Source organism: Balaenoptera musculus, chromosome X (assembly GCF_009873245.2).
Source record: "Balaenoptera musculus isolate JJ_BM4_2016_0621 chromosome X, mBalMus1.pri.v3, whole genome shotgun sequence".
Taxonomy (NCBI): Eukaryota; Metazoa; Chordata; class Mammalia; order Artiodactyla; family Balaenopteridae; genus Balaenoptera; species Balaenoptera musculus.
In genome coordinates this window covers 32824760-32844629 of record NC_045806.1, presented here as the reverse complement: position 1 = coordinate 32844629, position 19870 = coordinate 32824760, and the positions used below count along the sequence as shown (strand labels likewise).

General features: G+C 42.8%; 1 protein-coding gene across 1 annotated transcript in view; it reads right to left on the bottom strand.

Annotated features, from left to right (window-relative positions):
• Positions 1 to 19337, bottom strand: part of XK (X-linked Kx blood group) — a 49501-nt gene extending 30164 nt beyond the window's left edge. Inside the window, exons 1-2 of the mRNA XM_036839860.1 lie at positions 18969 to 19337; positions 11867 to 12129 (exon numbers count right to left, since the gene is read on the bottom strand). Of these exons, the coding sequence (XP_036695755.1) occupies positions 11867 to 12129; positions 18969 to 19213 (508 nt within the window). The 5' untranslated portion in view covers positions 19214 to 19337. The remainder of the gene's footprint in view (positions 1 to 11866; positions 12130 to 18968) is intronic.
• Between the last annotated feature and the right edge of the window lie 533 nt (positions 19338 to 19870).

The following is a 19870-nucleotide window of genomic DNA, read 5'->3' as shown; positions in this document are numbered from 1 at the left end:
AATTTATGTAAATCTTTGACAATGACGACTAGTATAATATTTTGGGTTTAGTGACAACTAGGTCCTCTCTGATTCATCAGTGTTAAGTATAATACAAGCATACATTTTTAAGCCTCTTGGGTATATTTTTCTTAAATTTGTACAGGTTTATGATCAAATGAGCTAGAATTACTCCTACTGAAGGTCTAAGATTATGAAAAAAAGTCAATTTATGTTTAAGCAAATCGAGTCACTGTTCTGACAAACCTGTATTTTCCACAGTAATGAGATTTTGTAGTACGTCCCCTTGAAGAGCATTTCCAAAATCTTTAGATAGCTGAAGTCTCTGGACTGATATTATGAGATAATTTATAGAAATTCAATGGATGCCTAGAAAATGTCTAAGAAAGGATATTAAAACATTGATTACTAAGCATAATTTGAGTTTATATACTTTTGCTTATTTATATATTCTACAAAGAGGCTATATCTTTGGGTTTGTAAATGAATATGTTCATTTCTGCCATGATGTGAAACTATAGAAAGGAATTGCATGGCTGAATAAAGCTGGGTTGAATGTATTCATGAGTTCTACTAAAATGACAGAAATTTACAATGATCAACCCCCTAGTTTTCTCCATGAAATACAGGTGAGTGCTTAAAAGTTATAATTAATTTACGTAAATGAGACTCTACATGAATGAGTCTCTACTAGGAGTCTGAAGATAATGAGACATTTTTAAAATTAGGGGCAAAAAAGGGAATGTTTCTGTCCTGAAGTAAAATGACTTGTTCCAGAATGGAGAAGAGGAAGAATGGTGAAGAAAAAAACCTGAATGAATATAGAAAGCTGTAAGTTTGTGGAAAGAGAATCTGAAAAGTAACACATATCTGTGTTAAAACTTTGCAAAATCTGCCTCAGTTTTGATGGGTTTACTTGTAAGATTGTCAAAAAGAGATTGTGGGTCCTTTAAAATGAAATATTACATTGAAGCAAACCTAGAATTTATTTGCTCTCTGTGAAAATGAGAAAGTTTTTTTGTAGTATTGGTCTGCTCCTAATAAGAGGTTACTCTGCACCTGTATTAGTTTCCTATGGCTGCTGTAACAAATTACCACAAACTTGATGGCTTAAAACAGCACACATTTATTCTCTTACAGTTTTGGAGGCCAGAAGTCTCAAATCAGTTTCTCTGGGTTAAAATCAAGGTGTCAATAAGGCCATGCTCCCTCCAGAGGCCCTGGAGAAGAATCCATTTCCTTGACTTTCCAGCTTCTAGAGCTGTATACCTCGCATTCCTTGGCTAGTGGCTCCTTCCTCCATCTTCAAAGCCAGCAGTGTAGCAACTTGCTCCAGTCCTCACATTATCATCTCATTCTGTAATCAAATCACCTCTTGCCTCTCTAAGGACACTTGTCGTTACATTAAGGGCCCACCTGGCTAATCTACAATACTGTTCACGTCAATCTCTTTATCTGGATAGTCCTTTTGGCCATATAAAGTTCACAGGTTCTAGGGATTAGAAACTAAATATCTTTGGGGTCATTATCCAGCCGCCCACCTCACCTTCTACGTAATCTGTCCAAATAGCAGAGATTCGATATCTCACCACAATAATGCTTTGCTATGACTTTATCATGCCCTTGATTATTCTCTTTAAAGTAAAAGAAACAATAGAAGTTTTGCATTTACAATTGTGCTAATGATTTTTTTGTATTTAATTAAATGCTATATTGTCACTTTATTTAATAAATAACCAAGCTATAATCATTCATGTACTCAGACACCCACGATCTTATCTTAATTCTCAAACCTCCTGGAAATTTTTCAATTTTGCCTTCCAACACTGAATCCAAAATGAAAAGTGAAAGAAACTTCACAACATCTTTTGGACTTAAAACTGTCTGAGATTTCCCAGAGGCCCCTAGAAAGTAAAAAAGATTTGTTCTTTCACCTTATAAAAAGAGAGGTGTTAGAAATAATTCGCTTTATTTCCTATGTTAGTATTGATTAGTTGCATAAAAAAAGTCAAATCAAAAGAGGTATTAGCCTTCCCTAGATTAAATGTGAATAGGGAAATATTATTAATATCAATATTTCAGAAGTTTTATGTTATAAGTGAAGTTCTTGGATATTTGTCAGCACCCTTACTGTCCATTATATGTTTCTAATTATCAGAGTCCTGCTGGCGCCTTCCCTGACGGTGTTAGGTAACAAAATTATAGTGTTTTTGGTCATATTTAAGTAAATTAAAAAAATAGTTGGGCACACCTTTCTTCTTAAATTTTACTAGCAATTTCTAGACCAGTGCTTTTAAAATGAGGAGGCACATCAAACCCTTCTATGGAGTTTTATTAAAATAAAGATGTTTGGGGGCTTCCCTGGTGGCGCAGTGGTTGAGAATCTGCCTGCCAATGCAGGGGACATGGGTTCGAGCCCTGGTCTGGGAAGATCCCACATGCCGCGGAGCAGCTAGGCCCGTGAGCCACAATTACTGAGCCTGCGCGTCTGGAGCCTGTGCTCTGCAACAAGAGAGGCCGCGATAGTGAGAGGCCCGTGCACCGCGATGAAGAGTGGCCCCCACTTGCCACAACTAGAGAAAGCCCTCGCACAGAAACGAAGACCCAACACAGCCATAAATAAATAAATAAATAAATAAAAATTAAAAAAAAAAAAAGATGTTTAAAATCTACTCTAGACTTCATTGAAGACAGGCTTAATCATTACGTTTACAGATATTTTCCCCATACCTCTTTTTTTTTTGGATTGGCTTTACTATCCTATTTTGCATGTCACAAAAATTTTCCTCTTCAACTGTACCATTTTCATTATGCACTCCTACCAGACTTTTCACCTGTGAAAATTATCACAAGTCATAAGTGACCCCCAGACATTTAAAGTCTCTGCCATCTCCAGATACATTTTTATTAATTCTGAGGCTACCCTGAAGGCCCTACAATCAGCTACAGGACAGAAATCTTGTCTTCAACAAAGCAGGACGGTCTCAGAACTCTGTGGAAAAGGACAGTAACTCAGGTACTTCAAGAAAAGGCTGTTGAGCACAGGCTTCTGATGTCATCACATAATCCCCTTTGCGACCATGTCAGTGGACAGAGTCAGAATTCCAAGAACACCTTAATTGAGAAGGAAATGGACTCATCACACGGCTCTCACACTGTCCAATGGAACAAGGCCTAGGTATACAAAGTCTGAAGACCTGTACTATAAAATCAGTCCTTTGATCCTAATCTGTCTGGCCTCCAAATAAAACACAAGTGGAAGTTCTTGAGAGTGAATTGTTGAGAATGTTTTCCTAGAAACCCAAGACACCTTGACACCTCTATATTGAAGAGTTTGGCTTCTTTTCCCCAGGGGAGACCATTAAACCCTTTCTGTGTCGAGACCACCCATTTCTCAGGACACAGGAGAGGAGGAGGCTCAACAACAGGGAGCAGGGCTGGGCTCGCGTCCCTACTGTGGACCCACTTGCCACGTGACCTTGGGAGAGCTGATCGGCATCTCTGGGCCAAAGTGGCCTCAGCTGTAAAATGGAGACCCTAAAAAACAACCCCTGTCCTCTGTGCCCCACTCACCCACTTTCAGTAGAGAACTTTCCTTAGGAAAAGATCGCAGACTGGTAACTGTACACCTCGAGCAGATCTCTGAGATAATTTAGTCCAACCTCCTCATCTTATAGCCATGGAAGCTGACGTGCCCCAAGTAAACTACACTTACGGGAGACCAGAACCCAGTTTCCCCCTTCTTCTTTCACTATTTTGCACTTTTGTGCCATGAAGACTCTCTCTTCCACAGTTCTGTTGGTGAATTCTTCTCATCCTACATCTCAGAACCCAAGTATCTCACAACCGCAGTATCTAACTTGTCTCCCTGCTGCAAATTGGTTTCCTTTAGTAGATTTTGCTTTAACAAACGTTTAGACAGATTTTCCCCACAGTGATTCTACAACCCTAAATATCAGAGAAACCAATCTTCCATGTTCACGAAGAACTGTAGAGAAATACTAAATGATACAAAATGAAGTTCCTTAGATTTAAAACCATACCCCTAAAAGAATAAAATAAAATAAATTCATTATCTCAATCTGTTTGAACTGTGGATTGCAGACTGGTACTGGTCAAGGAACTGTCTGTTACTGGCCAGCTCCAAAAATGGAAATTGAGAGTCAGCATTTCGGAACATAGCAATCTGGCTTCACCCCAATATTTAAGCGAGTGGGCTCATCCAGTGAATAGGGTCTACACCAGTCCTGGAGGTGTGGTACTCCAGTGATGAGTCAAATGTGAGCTGTATATCAGTCATGCATAATAGGACCTCCTATCAGTTCATAAGGAATTAGAACAAGAAGAACAGATAATACTGGCCCTACACTAAAGGCAGTTTGAGAAGCCCTGTACTATAATACATCATCAAATGAGAAAATTGATCCTTCTGAATACTGTGAGCTGAGAATTAATCTGTGGTGTGAGTAACAAGTTCAAGTCTCTGTAGTGGCCAGACAGTTCCTAGAAGTGAGTGAAGTGTTTGAGACATGAAATCCAAAAGAGACAAGTGGCAGACCAGAGGCCTGACCTTAATGGGATAGCATCTCGTATCTCCAGTTCACTGTAACCACATGGACACCCAGACGTTTTGATTTCACGAGAGAAGCCAGAAATCCAGATATTCAGGGAAAAAGTCTATGATTTTAAATGTCAGCAGCTTATGAATTTTCTTTTAAGATGCCTGTGTAGGACTAACAAATGCCATCCAGATTAGGTCTGTAAGCTGCCACTTTGCAATTTATGCTTTAGGAAAGAATGTATTAGAGGTTACTAGAAGGTCCCTCATTTTAAAATTCTAATTTGGGGCCCAAAAGGCCTGTTCTAAAGAGTCATAGCCACATGACTGCAGGACCTGTCAGACTCGGGGACCAGGGGAGCCTGGGCCTTCAAAACACCTCTCTTCTCAGAGGTTGTCTTCAGTGGGAGGCCAGCCAGGGCCCCAGGCCTCGTGTTCATGCCAACAGCAAAGCGACGCTACCCTCCAAGACCTTTCCAGGCTCGACTCGCGGGCTCGCGTCGTCCCCCACGGGATGCTTTCCCGTGTGCTGACCCGTGTCTGGTGTCTGACCCCGGCCTGCCCTGACACTGCTTTTGACCACAGACCTGGTTCGGCAGCCACACCCTCCCCAGCCTCTGTCCCTACTCACTCCGGTTTTAGCTTCCCCACTCCCAACAGGGCACTGGTCGCCACTGGTGTTCTCTCTGCAGGGCTCACGTTAGAATAAATCCTTCTTCACCATCCCCCTTCCCACCTCTTCAAAATGCACAAAAAGCCTAAACTTGGGTGCCTCATGCTTTCCCAGGGGCAGTGGTTCTCACCCTCTGCCTGCCTTCCTCCCCTGCATGGACGATTCCTGGTCCCGTGTAGGAGGGGATTTGGCAGGGGGCGCAGTTAGACTGATGACGTGCTGGCCGGGGGACGGGGCATGTCTCCTGTGAAAGCCACAGGCACAGCTGAAGCACGATTCTTAAAGGGATGGGGGTATAGCTCTGCCTGATTCTCCCATGTCCAGGTGACTCTGCAGAAGGTTTGCCAACACGAGGTCAGTAAAGCTCAACCTCCAAACTCGGACATCACACAGAGAGTCTAAAAGAGCTCAGGAAGCCTGACTCCCTGCAGGTGTCCCAGGGACCACTAGTGCTGACTACGGCATGGACTGTAAGGGGACCCCCTGAGCACACAGACCTGCTAATCCGACGTGGTTTACCCACCTACTATGACTTCTCTGGCCCTTAATGAATTCCTCTGGTGTGACTTCTGGTGAGGTATGCAGGAGACTATGCTTTGTGCTAAAACAAGCCACGGCCATAAGCCAAAATGAACAGCTTTTCCTAATCAGACGCTGTTTAACCAACATGGCAGGATTTGGGTATCATGACTGATTCTCTGGCACCACCCACCCTGGCGGCATCTCCCTGTTGGCTGAAGGTCACTGGAAGATGAGGAAGCATGCCCTGGACACCAGGAAGCTCCACTTCAGGGACGGGGCGGCACTGCTGGTGCCCTCATGTGACCAGCTGAAGGTGACTCTCCACCTGCAGTCGCGGGGGAGGGGCCTGCTGGCCACTCACACGAGCAGAAGAGCAAGAGGGGGGCTTGGCTGAGGCCAGGAGGCCTTCACGGCTCTTCTAACCAATCGCAGATTTGTGCGGTGGACAGCTTGGCAATGAGGCTTCTGTAAATATTTGGCTGAATGAGCACCAGGTGTCAAGAAGTTTCTTGGTGCTTGAAGAAGTTTCTTGGTGCAAGAAGTGCTTGTTTACAAGCACCTACTCCACTGAGCTCTAAGCACACCCGACACTGTTCCTCTAGATACTGCCGTGAAGTCGGCAAAGCCTAAGTCAGCTCCAAGCGTTATTAGATGGTACAGGGAAGCAGAGACGGCGAGTCACCAGGCAGAGGGGAGCAGGCAGGGCGAGGACGGTCTGGCTCCCGAATGCAGCCCTGGCACCCCCCTGCACGGGAGGCGCTCTCACTCTCGTCCCCCCACGAGCTTTGAGCTGCGGCAGGCCGGGGTTTTCACAGCCAGAAGCCCAAGCATCCAGCAGTCACGTGAGAATCAGGCCCGGCGGCACCTTGGGGAAACCTGTCTGAGCATCTGGTACACGGGGAGGGAGACACAGGCAGCCATCTGTTAAGGGCGTGCCCTGTGCCAGGCTCTGTGTTAAGCCGCGGTTTACAGGCACACGGTGACTTCGTCTTTGGGAAAATCCCAAGTTGGAGGAACGCTGATTATCCCCGTTTTACAGGTGAGGAAGCTGCTGCCCACAGGAAATAGATGAATGTCCAAGATCATGTAGCCAGAAAGTGGGGAACTGGGATGGTGAACCCAGGCCCACTGATGGCGCTGTTCAAGCCGGCTGCACAGCCTCTGATCAGTCCTTTATGACGGGCCAAGAGGCAGCAGAGGGTGGCACTTCAGCATATGATGAACAGGAGAAAATGCCACATGTTGACACTGCTAGGAGAGCAATTAGATTTATTCTTCACTTGATGTGACAACTTCTTTTTCAACCTAACACAGCACGTAGAGTGTTTATAAGAATTGTGTGTACTTTTGAGTCTATCACTTGGGACAGAATTTATATACTTATACATCTTAAAACATGTACTCAGCCACTGCTAACTCTGTTCCTCTCTCAAATAAATGATCATAGGTTAGGTGTTTCATCTGAGAATGAGATTTATAGTTGTGCTTACAATGGGATACATTCAAAAATAAGTCCAGTAATATTTAGTAATCACAAGAACTGCTTGAATTGCAGATGGTAGGTTTATATAATATTACTATTTAATTTACCAGTGTCCACAAGAGAGGACAGAAGGGTATCTTCCACAGAGAGTATCACAGCACTAGCTAATAAGCCCTGTCTCAAGTCCTGTTTTTGTAATGAGGCAGGATATAAAGAAATAATATATTTCAGGAACCTGGGAACCAGTTTTGACATCTCTCTCTGCCTCACCTTCCCATTCAATCATCACCTTGTTCCACTTCTACATCATTAATATGGCTCCAATAACCCATTTCTCCTGTTCCAGCCCAAGCCATTATCATTCTCAACTTGACCACTGTAGCAGCCCACTTCCTGGCCTCCTTGTTTCTCCCCTCATCCCCTTCCAATCCATTTTCCAGAGTAATCAGCTTCTAAAACTGAATCTGATCATGATACTGTGTTGTTTAAAAATCATCAATGGCTTCCTATTGCCTCTGGGATAAAGTTTGAAATGCTGGGATGCCCTTTCCTGCTTTTCCTTCATTTGACTCCTCCTCATCTACCAGATTTTGGTTTCAACTTAAGTTCCTCTGGAAAACTTTCCCTCATCTCCCAGACTTGGTGAGATTCCCCCGATAGACCCTTACACAGGACTTTCACTTTGCAGGATTTACCTGAAATAAAATAAGTATATGACTAATTATCTGTTTCATGTTTCTCTATCATGTTCCAAAAGGATACGTGCCGGTCCACCTTATTCACCACTTTATCCTCAGAACCCAGCACAAGGTGAGGAACACAGAACGTATTCAGTACATATTCATTGACTTCATGAATGAGTTCACATAAATCTAACCCCAAATCCTGCCTCCTCTGGTAGACAATGAGTACAATTTCCAACTTTAATAAGATGGAGGTAATCAGATCTACCTCACAGGGATGCTGTGAACATGAAACACAATCATGCCAATCGCAGTGCCTAGCACAAAGCAAGCATCTGAGAAACAGTCATCTTTACTACCAACAAGACCACCTTGAGTGGAAGAGACAAGGGCACTGTGAGATCCAGGCAGGCCAAATGGCAGGATGCGGGGGCCTTCACAGAACACAGTAACCTTGGTGCACTCACCTGGGCCTCAGACCAACCTGTCCTCCAAGGTCCAGAGACTTGATCAAGCCCGTGAGAGCTGACTAGTCTCACTCAAAGACTGAGGCTCGTAGACAGTGTCCATTATTCACTGACTATGGGAAAAAACCTCTCCAATAGTGTATGATTCCATTTATATGAAATATGTACAATAGGCAAATCCATAGAGACAGAAGGTAGGTCAGTGATAGCCAGGGTCTGGGGAGGGGAAATGAGGAGTGACTGCTAACGAGTATGGGATTTCTTTTCTATGTAACGAAAATATTCTAAAATTAGATACCGGTGAGGGTTACACAACACTGTGAATATCCTAAAATCTACTGAATTGTACTCTTAAAATGGTGAATTTTATGTTATATGCATTATACTGCAATTAACAAAAACCTCTCCAGTGGACCATGTGGCCGGCTCCACCTCCCCTCTAAGCTCTGCCAAGGCCAAATTCATCAATGTTTGCTCAGTGAGCATAGAATCAGAGAGAAGGGGTTATATAGACTTTGAAAGTTGAATGGGGTCAGGTTCTGATGGACTTCATGTCCCTCTCCTGTCAAGAATGCACATTTCTATAGGTCTGGACACATGGTGTGGCAGATGCTGTTAGCTGCCCACTCAATATCCATTCCTCCTCTTATAGTTTAAGAAAACATAATTTCCTTGTGGGTGGCAAGGGGCCCAACCCTGGGCAGGTTGTGACTAGTCTAGTCCAGTGTTCCCAAACTTTGCTGAAGATAAAAATTACGTGGAGCATTTATTTAAAAAACAAAAGAGAAAAAATCAAGAGACATATCGTAGGCTCCCATTCCATACCCAGCAAATCACAATTTCCAGGTTATCTGTAGATTTTTAACAGGCGCCCCCTCCCCCCACCTCCTGTGACTCTAATCAACATCAGCGAAGTTGAAGGAATGCTGCTGTAAGCCACCGGTGGCAATCATTTCTATGCCCGGCTTTCCTAGCATTTCTTGCACCGAGGTGACCATGTGACCAGTCCTGGTCAATGAGACCTAAATAAAGTCTATCAGGGAGGTTTCTAGGAAAGCTTTTACTTACTAATAAAGGAAGAAAGACACTCGCCCTTCTGCCTTCATCCCCTTTCTACCTTGAATGCAGCTATGATGGATTCTATGCAGTAGCAACCCAAAAGAAAGGCCAATGGAATTTCAGGAACATCAACTTTACCATTGTGAGCAGCTGATATAATGCCAGCAACGGCCTAACTCCAACTTCATCTTAGATAAGCAAAATAATGGGTTGTTTAACCTTGTAGCCAAGTGTTTATTCCTTGCACCAAATGCATTCCTAATCATATGATAGATATTGCCAATGTTTGCCTCTGTGACACACCCCAGCCTGTCCTCCAATTATAACTGCCTTTCCCCTTCCGGGTGAGGGATCCCTTCCTCAGATATGTTAAGGCAGTGATTAGGGTTAGTCAAAACCTATACAAATGGCAGTCATCTATATTTTTAAGAGGACCATGCCCACTTCCTTTCTCTATATATATTTGATTGATCGTTTAATTCTCAGAGGACTTATTCCAAGTTCTTGGGGGGCATGTCACAGATATTCTTTGTGACACTGACACTTTATGAGATATCTCATATTTTATGAGATAGACATTTCATTTTCCTGAATAGAATTCTGTCTGAAAAACTGTAACTAGGGTTGGCAAACTTTCTGTAAAGAGCCAGACAGTAAATACTTTATGCTTTGTGGACCATACTTTCTCTGTTGCAACTATGCAACGACTCAACTCTGCTAAAAACAAAAACAAAAACAAAAAAAGCAGACATAGAGAACAGGTAAATGAAAGGGTGTGACTGCATTCCAATAAAATTTTATTTACAAAAACAAGCAGTACCTGATTACACCCATGGGCTGCTGTTTGCCAACTTCTGAACTAAAAGACAATCTTCATTTTCAATAACTTGAGAAAAAAATTGAATCTACTTGTAAAAATCAAATAGGTTATCACCACATCTGGTCTCTTGCTGTGTTCCTGCCACATAGAAAAATAATGAACTGGGAAAAGGGTATAGTGGCATGCAGAGGACTCACCTTGGTCAATGCCCATTCTAGTTATAAGTCCTTAGAGAACAAGGATGCTGCTACATTTATTGAGCACCTACTGTCTACCTGGGGCTGTGGGAGGCATTTTCACATAAATGTGAATCCACCAAGGTCCAAGATCTCAACCTAAAGTCCTGATATATCTTAAGAATCATAGTCACTCTGAGGTAACCTGGATAAGGGATACAGTTGTAACATGCAAATATCCTGTGACCCAGCCATAAATTAAAGACATTTTACCATCCAGCTTAGATTATAGGCAGAAAGAGGATAATACTTAGGGAAGTGAAATTAATGAGTGATTTATTTTAAAAGATTCCAGTTTCAGTGCTGTCTTAAATATGTATTTTTTCAGCCTAAGGCTTTTAACTCACTTTTGTTTATCTATATAGCAAAACTTACCAGAATATCTGGTTTTCATTTACTAATAATATTAATATTTGTGAAGGATTATTTCTGCTTTTCATATGAAGGTTTTTCACTTGTGTCCAATGCATGTACAGGTTTTTTCTTTAAAATTTGGCTTAATCAAAACCTGCCCTCAATTTGATGATGTGAGAATAGCCCAAAGGTTAGAGAACTGTGTTCATTTTAAAGCTGAGATACCTATTAGAACTTCAAGAAAACAGGAGAGTGCTCTTGATTCCCTCATTCACCACAAAGAAGCTGTTACAACCAACTGTGTCTCAGCTGGTTTACAACTATCACTGAATGACAGAGGCAAAATCCAAAGAGGCCCAGCCCCTGGCGGCTGTATTTTCAGCCTACGGCAAGTTGTATTTTCCAAAATGGTCACAGTAGTGAACTTCTAGAACTCTGCCATTCCCCAACAAAAGTCAGAGTTTCCTTTCCTCCCTTTCCCTTGAACCCCTACAGGATTCCTGACTGCTTCAACAAAGAAAATGCAGCAGAAGTGATGTTGCATGACTTCCAAAGCTGGATCACAAAAGGGACCCTCTACCACCTGGCCCTCTCTCACTCTTAGGATACTTGCCCTTGAAAGCAGCCACCATGCTGTGAGGAAGCCCAAACTAACCTACATGGAGAGATGAAGTGGAGAAGATCTGAAGCCCCGAGCAACAGCCAGCATCGACCATAAGAAATGCAAGTGAATGAGTCCTCAATGGATTCTAACTCCGCATCTTTGAGCCACCCCAGCTAATACACAGTGGAGCATAGGTGAGCCCTTTTGAGCCCTGCCTAAAGTGCAGATTCATAAGCAAAATAAATGTCATTATTATTTTAACTCACTATGTTTTGAGCTTAGTAACTGGAACACAGACTTAGGATTGAATGCACATATAAACGAATTTCGCCTAAAACAAAATAAACCTTATGTTTTGCTCTCCACTTTGATTCCCAAATGCAAAGAGAAATAAAAAATATACATACATCTTCCGATAGTGACGTCCTGCTGCAGGGCGCTTATGTACAGCTGCAGGGTCAGCTGGGGGGCTGAGCCCAGGAAAGCCTGGATCACTGATGCCCGGCTGAACGCAGATCGGTGGGTGAATAGCTTGCCTTCTGCCTGGCCCACTTCCTTCTCAATTTCCTCTGAGAGGCCATTTTTTGGCATCTGTCGCTTCTTGGTGATGCTGACATAAGGCTCTTCGATGTGGCTTGACTGACAATAGATGCAGAAGACTTCAAAACACCTGGAAACAAACCAGCAAGTCGTGATAATCAGAGGCAGACAGGATTCTGTCTTTTCTCAGTTACCCTGCTTTCACTTAGCCTGATTCTCAAAGCCTTGACTTGGTTACTCTGAACTGTAGCCCCTCCTCTAAAATCATCCTCTCTAAGGACCAGTTCTGAGCATGCAGTCCTCTTGAGGTCCTCCACCAGGCCAACTGGCCTGAGTGTGAACCAAATTCAGAGGTGACACCGAAGGCCACTGAGGCAAGAAAACCAAGTAGAGCATGGAATGGGAAGTGGTTCAGGCTCCAGAGCCACAGAAAAACATTCCATTTCCCTTCCTGACACATATTAGCTGTGCAGCCCTGGACAGGTCATTTAACCCAAGCCCTTTCCCTCAATTATAAAGCAGAGATAAAACCTACTTTGCCACGCTGTTATGGAGATAATACAGTATATGGGTATGTGTGTATGCATGTATATACACACACACACACATATATATGTGTGTATATATATATATATATATATATATATATATATATATGCACATATATTTTTTTCACATCCAACAGATGTCCCAAATCACCTCAGTTAAAACAGCAGCTACGGGACTTCCCTGGTGGCGCAGTGGTTAAGAATCCTCCTGCCAATGCAGGGGACACGGGTCAAGCCCTGGTCCCGGAAGATCCCACATGCTGCGGAGCAACTAAGCCCGTGCGCCACAACTACTGAGCCTGCGCTCTAGAGCCCTTGAGCCACAACTGCTGAGCCCGCGCACCTAGAGCCCGTGCTCCACAACAAGAGATGCCACCGCTCGCTGCAACTAGAGAAAAGCCCGCAGGCAGCAACGAAGACTCAACGCGGACAAAAATAAATAAAATAAAATAAATAAATTTATATATATTTAAAAAACCAGCAGCTATGGTTGGAAGATCCCCCAGTACAGAGCAGTTTCCCATCTAGAATTCCCCTGGAAGACCACATTACCATCTCTGCTCTCTTAAGCCTTTACGGGACATGACTAAAGTCAATCATGCCTGGAAGCCTGCCAGCTCTGTCTTATCTATGGAGTTTCAAGCCTGCCCTAGGGATGGAGCCTTAAGCAGTCACCTTTCTAGACTGATAGAGTACCTGGCTTTTAAAATTGGATTTCCCTCTTTAGGTAATGATATGGATATCGAAGAGAGGAAGAGTACTGACGTATACGATTTATACACACACACTCACAAATGGATTGAGGGATTGATAGAGGAACGGACAGATGTGTGAAATAAAACGTTAACTGTAGAATCTAGGTGACAAGTACTTGGGTGTTCACCGTACAATTCTTTCAAGTTGTCTTCTGTATGTTTGGAAATTTTCATAACAAAATGTTGGGAAAAAATATTTTTTTCCTAGGAATAAGAAAAATGTTCATGGCCTTAGGTTTAAAAATTGTTAAAGGACATTTTTTTTCCCCAAACGTGCATTTTTATAACAACCTTATAATGCTGCCAGAAGATTTTATGGCTTCGTTTATTTTATTGAGTATTGTTAACTTTGTACTCTCACCTCGAGGCAACCAGGGCAACAAGAATACATGCATAATTCGAAATAATAAAACCTGATGCAAGAAACGAAATGCAGGAACTTCTTTAGTGAGTACAAAGTGGATGTATTTTGTGATTATTATCCTTGTTCATTTGTTCCTGAGAGAAAAAAAGGTACGTAGTAGTATGGGAGGAAGGGGAGGGAGAGCGACAGGCAATTGTCTGCTACATTTTGTCCACTGGGGTCATGGACACTTTATTACATGAAAACATGTAAAATAGCATGGACCAGCTTTTTCGGCTGAAAACAATGAAGTTCAAGGTTTTGAGTTCAAGTCCAGCTGATCCAACTGAATTTGTCCTGAGGAAAAACTCAAATCTATGACTGAGGACTGTTTGAGGCCTAGCAACTTTACACTGTGGGACCACTGACCACAACAAGGACTAGAAGACAGAATAAACTGACTATCTTCTTTATTCTCAAATATGTGATGAATGCAGGTGCACTCCGCTAAGTGCTGTGGGGAATGCAAAGATAGCTGGATACCCCGCCTCATTCAGAGGTGCTCACAATCTAAGCAAGAAAATGGGACCTATCCATAATAAGGATAATAAATAATTAATACAACTCATATTTATATAGCACTTTCAGTTTATAAGATATTTCTCATATATTTACTCACTTAGAAAGAAAGCCTACTGCAAAAATTTGAATCATACCATTATTTGTAATAGCAAAATTCTGGAAATACTCTAAAGGTCCTCAAATAAAACAATGATTAAATAAATCCTAATATATGTATTCAATGAAATATTATCCAGTCCTTAAAATTGACAGTATACACATACATATACTGATATATAAAAATGTTTCCTATATTTGGTAAGCAAAAGGAATAAATTACAATGGAATATATATATAGAAAATTCCATTTTTAATAAAAAGAAAATTACATATATATACATACACACAAATCACACACACATACACACATATACACATAAATAGTGAAGTGCCTGAGCTGGCTCATACTGACTCATGAGACAATTAAATAGTTTGGATTTTTTTTGGCTGCGTTGGGTCTTTGTTGCTACATGTGGGCTTTCTCTAGTTGTGGCGAGCGGGGGCTGCTCTTCATTGCAGTGCGCGGGCTTCTCATTGTGGTGGCTTCTCTTGTTGCAGAGCACAGGCTCTAGGGACACGGGCTTTAGTAGTTGCAGCATGCGGGCTCAGTAGCTGTGGTACGCAGGCCCTAGAGCACGCGGGCTCAGTAGTTGTGGCTCGTGGGCTCTAGAGCACAGGCTCGGTAGTTGTGGCACATGGGTTTAGCTGCTCTGCAGCATGTGGGATCTTCCCGGACCAGGGACTGAACCCATGTCCCCTGCACTGGCAGGCAGATTCTTAACCACTGTGCCACCAGGGAAGCCCAATAGTTAGGAATTTTGTGAGCCAGTTCTTAAACAACTTCGTAACTTGAAATAGGCCATAATGGAAATATTTAAATCATAGAAATCAGCAAACACTGCAAATCAGGGCTTCCACCCCTGCCCTGCCACCCCCCAGAGAGTTTACAGTTTACCAGCTTACCACTGTAAAAATATTAGTAAGGATATACAACAAAACATTAAGAATTGTTTTCTTTAGTTAGCTGAATTAGAACTTTAAAATTTTTTTAGTTATGCTTATCTGTTTTCTGCCCTTCTGTCGTTTCAACGACAAATATATTTTACTTGAATAATAAAATCAAGCTCAGAATTTTTAAAGACTAAAACAAACAAGTGAAACACCAGCACATGTTAAGAGCTGAATGAATAAAATGAAGGTTCAGAGGAAAAAGCAATTCTCTGGATGCTGAGGAGGGGCTGTATTTAATGGAAAGCATCTGCAGTCTACCAATGGAAATGAAAGAAGGTCCCAGAAGGAGCTAATCACAGAGGTGGCCCTGAAACCCAGGTGTACCCCCTTGCAATCCACTGTTTTTCCCAACTAATAAAAATCTTAGCACAGAGTTTCACATGTAGTAGGTGTTGAATAAATTTGTGAAAGGCCCTAAGACTTCTGCTATTTGCCACTACTGGTTAAGAAAACTGATAAGAAACACACTCTACTATTCTTCTTGGAATTCTGCAAGACTCATACAATTACTCCAAATGTTTTTTGTTTTGTTTTGTTTTACTTGAGAAGTTGTCTAAATGTAGCCATAAATTAAGTATTTTCATCAAAATCATTCAAGGTAGTTTTTCACTATTGTGTAGACCAAAGTTTGGCAAACATTTTCTGTATTTACGAAGAGTAAATATTTTAGGCTTTGCAGGCCCTGGTCTCTATTGCAACTACTCAACTCTACCACTGTAGTGCAAAGGCAGCCACAGACTACGCAGAAATGAATGAGCATGGCTGTGTCCCAATAAAACTTTATTTACAAAAACAGGCCATAGGGGGATTTCACCTGTGGGGCATAGTTTGCTGATTCCTAATGTAGGTAATCAGCAGGTTGATCTATTTTTTTTTCCACTTTACCCCATTTTCAAGCACCATAGTGGAAGGAGTTTATTCCTTAGCTGAAACCATGCATGTTGGTGTCAGCACAAATAATCTGTGGTACCAGAGACCCTCTAAGGTAGTTAATAAAAACACGTTTTCAAAAGAAATACTGATTATGATTTCCTATACGCCACGTTATCTTCCTATGACACACATGCTCTGAGAAGCTACACAAGCACCAAACTGGTTAAAAAGAAAGAAAAGCCGCTTGCATAATCTCACTGAGCCTCAATTCTCAACTGTAAAAAAAAGATAATGACAGTTAGCTCACAAGGTTTTACAGTGGATGGAATTAAATACTGTATGTAAAAGCACTTTGCAAGCAACAACAAGAAAACTCTTCAAATATAGGCTATTATTATTTTAAAGTCTTTTGAAAGTTTACTAAAGAGAGAAGTACAATGGTGAATCATTTTGCAATGTTCTATAAAAAATACTAGACTCACAGATATAGAGAACAAACTAGTGGTTACCAGTGGGGAGAGGGAAGGGGGAGGGCCAATATAGGGGTAGGAGATTAAGGGGTACAAACTATTAGGTATAAAATAAGCTATAAGGATATATTGTACAACATGGGCAATACAGCCTATATTTTATAATAACTATAAATGGAGTATAACCTTTAAAATTGTGAATCACTATATATTGTACACCTGTAACTTACATAATATTGTACATCAACTATACGTGAATAAAAAAATTACTAGAACTTCTTAGCTTTTACTTTATAAAGACAGATTTTTATGTACCATTTTTCCTCATTATACCAGTGAAGAAGAATGGGGGAAAATTCCTTGAACCTGTAACTCATTTATATTTACTCCTTCTCCCAATTAATTAAAAAAATTAACATAACTGTAAAAGAATGATAAACAAATTTTGCTGTTGTTAAGAGGTGCTTTTCCCCACTCTGGTTTTCCAGAATATCTATTATCATTCACAGTAAGATTGTCCTTAAAATAGAAAAAAATAAATTCAAGACATTATTCAATGTTCGTATTGTTCCAACCTAGGCTTAATGAGGAAACAACCCTTCAAATTGCAACTACAGTTTTAAATATAAGACTGACATAAATGAAATATGGTGCTCTCCCAATGCCTCCCTAAAGAAGGAGCGGGGCCTAGTTTGTAGTCTTTAGCCCATAATCATTTCAGTGTAATGTAATGCAGCTGAACTGAGTGAACTCAAAATCATCATCTCACCTAAAAAGAACATGAGTTTGGTTAGTTAGTACCCACCCCAAACTAAACAGAGCTAAATTATCCCAAAACTGTTTTAAAATATTACTAAGTCCAATCGATTAGAAGGGAAGAGAGACTCTCCTTTGTTTGGGGGAAATAATTTTGATCTTTATGTGAAGCTGATGTCTTACAGTTAGAGTAGAATCAGTCAGCAGGAAGAACTTGCAGTAAGATATTAAGTCACGCTAATACACAACATCAAGTTGCTTTTCTTTTCATCTGGAAGCTAAGAGGCTTGGAACCACATTTTGCGTATCTCAGCATGGGCCCAATATCTTCTTGAAAGAAATCAGCTGCATTAGAATGAAAGCGCCCTTGTTAACGGAAGCGGGTTGTTTATTCCTTTGTTTTTTATGTTTTATTTTGTTTTCCCCCCCAAAAGACAATGACCCATTCAGAATTTTCTGGAAATAGGTCTCTTTATGGTGTTGAAACTTTATTTATAGTTGAGAAGTTCTCTCTCCAAAGCACCAAACTTTTTCTTTCTTTAATAAAGTTAAAATATTTTTACTGTAAAAACTGAAACATGTAGAAAAGTATAATAAAGGAGTAAATGACGCACTTTTCTATATTTTTCAGGAGAAAATGAAGATCACCCATAACTCCATCATCCAGAAATTACCACTCTTGTGTCTCTGGCCTTTCCACCTCTTCCAATTCTTCTACCACCTACATCTAAAGTTCAGTATTATAAATTTGTTTCTAATCCAGATAGAAACCCTTTGTTTTGCTTTTCCTACACAGATGAAAGATATCAAAACAACACATTTAAAACTCTCTTCATGGTCCTTAGATAAGCCAAACTCTACTTCATTACCAGGAATTTTTCTACTTGCTTTGTGTTAATACAATTTAATTTCCAGAAATGTCACAGAAATGTCTGGAACAGAAATGTTCCAGAAATGTCACAGAAATGTTTCTTAACGCCCAGCAAGTGTTGGGGTCTTCATGGCACTTGTGTTCCAACTTCATTGACTGCGTTTAGAAGTTAGGCAGGGCCCGGAATACATTTCTACAACGCCGTATGTTCCACATCCGAGAGAAAAGAAATGATGCGTGGATTTCTAGAGTCATGTATGTCATGTATGAGAATTACGTAAGTTAATATTTGTAACACGCCAGAACAGTGCCTGGCACACTCCACGTGTTTGATCACTTTAAATTCAATCAGCTGTATACACTTCTACTCTAACGGCCATTTAGAACCCACTTCCTAAGGCCCCGTCACGACACAAACTCATCCTGCCAGATCCCACCTGATCTCAGGGAAAGCATGTCTTTTATGAGGTCGAAGTGTATAAACCTGACCTTTCTGTTCGTCAAATTCAGTTGACTATCAGCAATTTCCTACGCTCGCCCCTAACAGGAAGGCGGTACGCCCCGGCTCGATTCCCACTCTCCCAGGTTCCTGTCGCATTCCTGTGACAGCGACGGTGGAGCTGAGGAGCCGAGCGGGCCGGCCTGGGCCCGGTCCGCGACTCCGGCCACCTGTCCCCTCCCCCGGGAGGCCCGACCCCGCCGCCGGGGGTCCCGCACGCACCTGAAGAGTGGCCCGAGCTGTAGCAGGTGCAGCAGCAGCACGAGCGGCCGGTCGCGGCTGAAGTCGCGGTGCACGAAGAGGAGCGTGAGCTGCACAAGGGCGCAGGGCAGCAGTGAGAAGAGCAGCGTCAGCGCCTGCCACATGCCGTCCCCGCCCGAGCGGTAGGTGCTGCTCAGGTACAGCGCCGCCGTCGTCTCGGCCACGAACAGGAACACGGACGCCAGCACCGAGCCCGGGAATTTCATCTCCGCGCGTCAGCGGCGCGCACCGGCGACAGACGCGGTGGCGGTAGCGGTGGTGGTGGCGGCGGCGGCGGCTGCCCCGGGGGCTCCCGGCATGCCCGGCCCCAACTGCTCCCGCGCTTTGCGCTGCCCGCCAAGGGCGCGAGACCCGGGCCCTGGAGCTGGGCCTGGGGTCAAGCAAACCGGCGGGGCTGGGGCGGGGCGCGCGGCCGGGTCGGGCCACGCCCACGCGCACCGTGCGCCGCCCGCGCGCCTCAGTGCCCGCCGCGTCTCTGCGGTGACGATCCGTGGGCAGGCCGCGAACCCGCGCCCAGCTACAGCCCGCGCCGAGCCCCACAGGAGGCGGCGGGCCCCGCCGGCCCCGCGCGCAGCCGCTGGGTCCTAGAGCCCTTTGGTCGGCGCTCGCGTGGGAAACCGTCACATCCCTTCGAAAACCCGCAGCCCATGGGGCCCGGAATCGGGGTCAGGATGCCTTTCCAGCCCAGTCTCTCTTTTCTGGACCTAAATAACGCCTAATTCCTCAAAGGACCAGCGTTTCCGGTCACTTAAAAATAAGCAGACCACACAGATGCTTTTCAAAGTACAAGTGTATTATCACGCACCCAGGATGTACCTTTTCACTGGGCCAAGTCTGAAGCATTGCTTCCAAGGTGAAAGAGC